Source organism: Halyomorpha halys, unplaced genomic scaffold, assembly GCF_000696795.3.
Source record: "Halyomorpha halys isolate HHAL.00 unplaced genomic scaffold, Hhal_1.1 Scaffold1165.1, whole genome shotgun sequence".
In the NCBI taxonomy this organism is placed as follows: Eukaryota; Metazoa; Arthropoda; class Insecta; order Hemiptera; family Pentatomidae; genus Halyomorpha; species Halyomorpha halys.
The window spans coordinates 128,889-136,092 of record NW_027106615.1 but is presented as its reverse complement, the minus strand read 5'-3'; the positions used below and the strand labels follow the sequence as shown (position 1 = coordinate 136,092).

General features: G+C 34.1%; 1 protein-coding gene across 1 annotated transcript in view; it reads left to right on the top strand.

Annotated features, from left to right (window-relative positions):
• LOC106688626 (alpha-tocopherol transfer protein) overlaps nucleotides 1–7,204 on the top strand; it is a 30,959-nt gene that overhangs the window by 14,914 nt on the left and 8,841 nt on the right. The window contains exons 2-3 of the mRNA XM_014433187.3: nucleotides 2,332–2,494; nucleotides 2,568–2,724. Coding sequence (XP_014288673.1) covers nucleotides 2,350–2,494; nucleotides 2,568–2,724 — 302 coding nt within the window. The 5' untranslated portion in view covers nucleotides 2,332–2,349. The remainder of the gene's footprint in view (nucleotides 1–2,331; nucleotides 2,495–2,567; nucleotides 2,725–7,204) is intronic.

Below are 7,204 nucleotides of genomic sequence, written 5' to 3'. Positions count from 1 at the left end.
TAACATGAGGGTCTGGAAGGAAGGTTATAAACATAAAGGCTTATACAACAAGTTGCTGAGAAAATCCGCTAGGGGCTCTTATGCATTTAACGTTTAACATGACTTCAAATAGGGCTGCTCACAATCTTATAGTTATAACATTTTACATTTAACACAACATCATGAATACCCCTAATGTTGTTGCTCTTTCTTCTGTCGAACAGAACCACTACCTTGGACTACATCTGGACAAACGGCTAACCTGGAATCCTCCAACAAGACTAAAAAGACAGAAAATGGCACGTCGGTTCCTACTTTTACAGTAATTAATAAATAAATTCTTAAAATAATAGCTGGGAAATCGGGACGGTTCAAATAAATTTCGACACGGGCATCGATACCCAAGGACGTTTCACTGGAAGTTGGGCCAAAAAATGAACAGTTTTTGAGTTGGGTATGGGGATTTGGGTATGGGTCAAATCTCATTTTAAGGCTTTCTTTCCCATGCCTAGGGGTCTTTTTTCGTTGGCTCTTGGCCGCTACTTGTTGAATAAAATGTTACTAACTTCATTATGTAACTTAATACGGTATTGTCACCAATAAATATTGTGAAAATTAATGTTTACAGATTTAAAGAACCAGTGCACTTTTTTTTTTTTTTTTTTTTCATACCCTCCTGTAATGATTTTAGTGGGTATTTGTTACGTACATATAGGAGGTATGCTATATGTATAGCTGGGTTAACACACAACCTCCTTAACAGGATACCTTGTATTGCCTTTTGGCATTATAAGGTTAGGTGAGGGGTCCAATGAAGGTTGTAACTTGGTTGGCTTACGCTAGTGGATTATTGGAACGGGGAGGGGCCGTTCCGCCGGTTGAATGGTGAAAATTTAGACCTGAGACTTGAAGAGTCTGAGGCCTTCCCTAGTCGAGGACGTCAACTAAGAGAATCGTGCTCTGCCACCTCCCAGGTCGTGGTGGAGGGGCGATCTCTCTGAAAAGTGGGTTACAACAGGCCTTCAGACCAGTGCACAACCTTAATTTAAAATAAAAATACTATTTAAGAAAACTAATTAAACGAGGATGAGATATCAAACTACGCTGGGATGTGAGTCCTCTAGAGTGTTTGGTTCAGGAGGTTATGGGTTCGAATCCTATCTGGATCAGTAAATACTTGTTTCGCGGAGGTACCCGTAAATAAGTCTTGACATTCCCACTCAAGGACTTTTTTTTTGGTATGATTTAAAGGAATCTTAGGAGTGTTAAAATTCAATCTTTTCTCAGTTTCAAGTGAGGTTGATGTTAATGGTCACTAGAATCAACACTAAATACTGTTGAAACCGTTGTTGTTGTTGTGGTTGTTGTCTGGGGCTGTAAGGCGTAAAAACCTGAGATCATCAACGCCCATGTTTCGTGCTTTATAATTCTGTTTCATTTATATTTATAATTCTATTTCACTTTATTTTTCTCTTTAAATAATTTCGAAAATAATTTAAATAATTACTTCTTTTGGTAATTTTTATTACGTATAAGAACGGATTTTCTGGTTTAATACTTATTCAAAATGCCATTCCTTTTTGAGAAAACTAAGACCATTTCCACGTTCTTATGGTCATCATTCAGAGCATCCGATACACTCGGTCCTACTCCCAATCTACTCAAGTTCGCGGAATAGAAATGGGATTTCTCAAATATGTGACTGATCGTAAGTACACTGTTGCAGTATTGACATTTTGGCGGTGGCTGCTTACTGATCAGATATCTATATATATATATATATATAGTTAAACTCGTATGACCTATTCTCAATCTGGCAATAGCTACCTCCTCCCTGCGATTGGAACGGTTTGATGTGGCTGTTGAAACCGTAAATTTAATTTTTCTAGGATTTTTGTTGACTGATCATTCTCTGCAAGCAGTTCAGTGTTAGTTCTTCTCATCTATGTGCTAAGGCTCTGATCCTAGATCGCTCCTATAATTGTACACAGGCTTTACACTCAACTCTCTCGATTCTGCTTTCTTGGGTACCTGCTAGAGTCAGGTCTCAGCCGTATATCAGAGCTGGATTCATTGTAGCTGCATTCAGATTATTTCATTGTAAACCTTTAGCTTCAGATTTTTAGCGATTTATATATAAATAGATATTTGTGTCTAAATTGCAGCCAGAACTACCCAGTGAGGACCACTGGTGTTTGTGTCTGGTTGTAGTCTTTCCATCATGTACTAAGGTGCAAGTATGTCAGTAACTGGATCCCAGATAGCTCCTTATTTATGTTTATAAATATACAAATATATATTTTGAAGAAACCAAATAAAACATTATAATAGACGGATAAATTGTTTATACAGTTTCAGAAAATCTTAAACATGCCGGGCACAGAAACATCTGACAAAAAATGGTGGTCCGTGAAGGCGGAAGACGTGATGACCGTGGACAAACGCTACAAGAAAGAGGATATCCAAGCCCTGAGGACATGGCTGGAGAAGCAACCGCACCTGCCTCCTGTATCAGGTAGCAATTACTCTAATTGCTTCTCATTACTAGATATTCATAATACAGTTATAAACATGTTTTCCCTTTACAGACGAACAACTTCTGGTTTTCCTGGCTGCGTGTAATTTCTCCTTAGAACTGAGCAAGAAAACAATCGATATAAATTATACACTAAGAACTAAGAACCCGAGGATGTGGAAAGATAGGGAATTGGACAATCCTATTTTAAATGACATCAGAGATAAAATGTGAGTAAGTATATTAATTTTTTTTTTTGGTTCAAGTTTGCCATAAAAGATCCAGAGTGGAATATCAAGATTCGTTTCTCAGAGCCATCGTGAAATAAACATTGACTGCAGCAGGTGGGAATCGAACACACAACGTTATAAAAAAAAAAATCTCAGGAACCATAACACGTACAAATGTGTCAGCACATCTAAGTAGGAGTAGTAGTTTTAATATTTTAATAATTTTTATCTGAACAATTAACATTTTGTGAATTTATAAATAAATTAGCTAACTACAAATCTTTCAGTACATTTTTATGAAATGTTGCTTTTTAAAAAGCTATATCTCGAGAACTATTGGACGTAAATAGCTCTATTAGGGGTGATATTTTAAAAATGTTCTCTACTACAAATGATTTCTCTTAGGTTTTTTACTGTTGTTGGTAGTTTCAAAGATGTACAGTGGCAGTAAAAAGTATTTGCACACCCAGTTTTTATAAAACTATCGGTCATAAGGGAAATAATAATCCATTGAACTTCAAATTAATAAGAAGTATATTTAAAACTAAAACAATTCTATATGTTTACAATAATTATCTTTTTAAATTAAAGGATAAAAATACAAAAAATATTAAAATCATCTAGCAAAAAGTATTAGCACAGTTTGGGTACTATAACTGATATCCTTTGCTCACAATTTATTAATTCTTACACCAGTATTATCTACTCTATCTAATGTTTTCCTACAATATTAAAACATTAAGAATTAAATACTTTAGTCACTGGTTAATTACAATGCAGAAAACAAGTTAATTGCGTCTGGGAACTCGCGAAAACATTGTTTTGTTGCGGGGTAAAAAAAAAAAAAAAGCATATCGTGAGATTCCAGATTTATTAAGTATTAATTTTTCCCAGGTACGTTATAAAGAGGTGTGAGGAACGTGAGAAAACTGAAAACAGTGAGCTAAAAGGCCGTCCGAAAAAATTGAATTCCAGGATGAGGAGAAAGATGAAAACTGACGCTGTGAAGTATCCCTGAGTAAGTTCTCGAGACCTGACTATTGTGGTCTATACAACTACTGGCGTTCGTTCAGGTCAGTGGCAGCACTATCAGGTACTGCATGGATTCTCAAGAGCTGCATGGAAGAGTACCTCCATAGAAACCTTATATAAATGAAATTAACCATAATAAGCCTCTTGCTTTTGCCAGAGAATATTTACATAAGCCGCTCAGTTTTTGGGAGGATGTCATATTCTCTGATGAAAGCAAGTTCAATCTGTTTGGGTCCGATGGGCGGAAGAGTATTTGGATGCGGCGTAAGGAACAATTGAAAAAGCAAAATGTTTCTGTTACCGTAAGACATGGTGGTGAACATGTTATGGTATTAGTACAAGAGCCCAAGAGGAGAAAAAAAGGCAGTTATCTCACCCCAATTTTTAATTACTTTAATGAAAACTATGTATAATTAATACTCAAAATTGATGAGTCTGTCATATATAGGGGTAGGGGGAATAAAAAATGGCGGCTGTTTCAAAACCTTAAAAAAAAATTAATATTTCATTCGGAGCTCTATATCTTAAAAATTACCATCAACACTAGAAAATCTAAGAGAACATTATTTAAAGAAGGGTAAATTTGCTGAAATATTAGCCCTAAAACAGCTTTTTACGTCTAATAGTTCTCGAAATATAGCTATTTAAAAAGCAAAATTTCTTAAAAATCTACTGAAAGATTAGTGGTTAGTTCATTTATTTTGAGAATTCTATATCTCAAGAACTATGTGACTTACAGATGTCTATTAGCACTCAAATTAAAGCGTGTTTAATGGGCTATAAAGTAGTTTATGACATTTATCTTCGTAGGAGTAATACTTTACATGATATTTGCTAAAATAAATTGATTTATAGTTGTTCGGACGATAAATTTGATTTATGAAAAACTTTATTTCAGAAACCATTGGACATACCGATGTCTGCCAGCGCTCAAATGAAAGCTAGTTAAATTTACTATAAAATAGTTAATTATGTTTATCTTTGTAGGGGTAGCAGTTTTTATGATATTTGACAAAATAAACTTACAAAATGCTAATTTCTTGTTCTTCGTATAAAATGTTGGATTTTTAAAAAAATATATCTCTAGATCCATAAGACGCACATATGTCTGCCAACACTCAAAATAAAGGAAATTTAACTTACTAAAAAGTAGTTTTTGATACTTTTCTTCGTAGGGGTAGTTATTTTTATTTAGGGGTAGTTATTCACATATGAATATAAATTTCGCAAATGAAAATTTGTCGGTACAAGTATAAATCAATTTATTTTAGAAAATTTCATGAAAACTACTACGTAGGAGATAAACATCAAAAACTACTTTATAGCTCATTAAACTAGCTTTAATTTGAGATATAAATTTTTCAAAATAAATTCACTAACTACTGATCTTTCAGTACGTCCCATACAACATTTTTGTGAAATGTTGCCTTTTAAAAAGCTAAATCTCGAAAACTAGAAAATTTTATTAAAATTTTTAGAAAATTTGCTCTTCTTTAAATGACGTTCTCTTAGGTTTTCTATTGTTGTTGGTAGTTTGAAAGATATAGACCTGAATAAAAAATTAATTATTTTTAACTTTTTGAAACAGCCGCCATTTTTATTCCCCCTACCTATACCTGGCAGACTCATCAATTTTGACTAGTAATTATGCCTAGTTTTCATTAAAGTAATCAAAAATTGGGGTGAGATAACTGTCTTTCTTCTCCTCTTGGGCTCTTGTACTACAAGGAGTGGTTCATATTCAATGTGCAAAGACAGCTGTACACCCCTCCTCGATCACCTGACAGAAATATTATTGAAAATGTACGGCACATCTTGCATCAGAATGTATAATGCATGTGAGAAAGCATCACATTACTCGAAGACACCATTTGAAACATGTACTGGTCCAAGAATGGGAAACAATGTCTTCACTTGGTCCACTCCATGCTCAGGCGTCGACAGGCAATTATTGATGCCAATGGACTTTTTATGAAATATTAAATTTGTATTTACTTTCAAAATAAAAAAAATAATCGGAAATGTGCAAATACTTTTTGCCAGGGGATTTCATAATTATTATTATTATTTTGAAAATGATTTTATTTTACACAAGTGTTTATTAATACGAGAATATCAATCCAGTGAAAAAAAAAGTTCAAAATTGTGGGGTTTCCTAGATCAAAATCTAACAAATGAAATATATGAAAATAGATTGAGCAGATTTTGTAAAATAATCACCTTCTGTGCAGGAACAGTAGTAAGAGAGCAGACAAACAAAAAAACCAGAAGTCCTTGACTTGGAAGGTTGGAGAGAGAATTAAATATTTCTTTACGTACAATTTTCAAGGAATCTAATGTAATGGTCGTAGGAACAAAATTTGGAATTATTTCTATGGAAAAAAACATAAACAAACCAGTTAAGATCAATTATCATAAACTGGAAGAAGATAGCTGACCGTATGAAGTAGATAGTCCAGGTGGCGGTCAATAAAGCTATCAAAATAGTAAAACAAGACTATTTATTCTTAACTAACGTTTCGACCCACTTAACAGGGCTTCGTCGGGGCTGTAAGAATCAATCGGAGATGTCAACTGAACAAGTTGACATCTCTGTTTCAATCTGATAGCTCTGAATCCCTTTTGAAGTTCGGCGAAAACTTGATTAACAATAAATAGTTTTGGAAGAAGATAGCTGACCGTTTGAAGTAGGTTTGAGGAAGATAGTCCGGGTAGCAGTCAATAAAGGTATCAAAATAGTAAATAAACTATTTATTGTTAACTAACGTTTCAGCCCACTTAACAGGGCTTCGTCAGGGCTGTCAGATTCAATCGGAGATGTCAACTGAACAAGTTGACATCTCTGTTCCAATCTGATAGCTCTGAATCCCTTTTGAAGTTCGGCGAAAACTTGATTAACAATAAATAGTTTTGGAAGAAGATAGTTTACCATATGAAGTAGATTGTAGGAAGAGAGTTCGGGTGGCGGTCAATAAAGGTATCGAAATAGTAAAAGAAAACTATTTATTGTTAACCAACGTTTTTATAAAGAAAAAAATCTTACCCTTCCTAGGTTGGTCTAGAAACTGGGGACATTCTATACCTGACTTCCCTCCTTTTCTCATTCCTACACTGTTTCAATCTGACATGTTATTACCACTATGTTTGTTGGTTATTTTTTATTAATTTTCTCAATATCTTCCTTTTTACATATACCATATGTAAAAATTCTTAATATCCTCACTTATACCATATCTACTTCACCTATCTGTTCTATCTTTTACACCTACCTCTTTATGACATTTATAACTATTTTTAGTTATATTACGTTTCCTATCAGTTATATCACCTATATTACGTTTCTTCTTCATCTTCCGGTACTTCGTTATTCGATAATTCGTTGGTTCATATATATTTTTAATTCTTCCTTTTGATCGAGTCTGGCACCCAGGACTGCTATACAAGATCC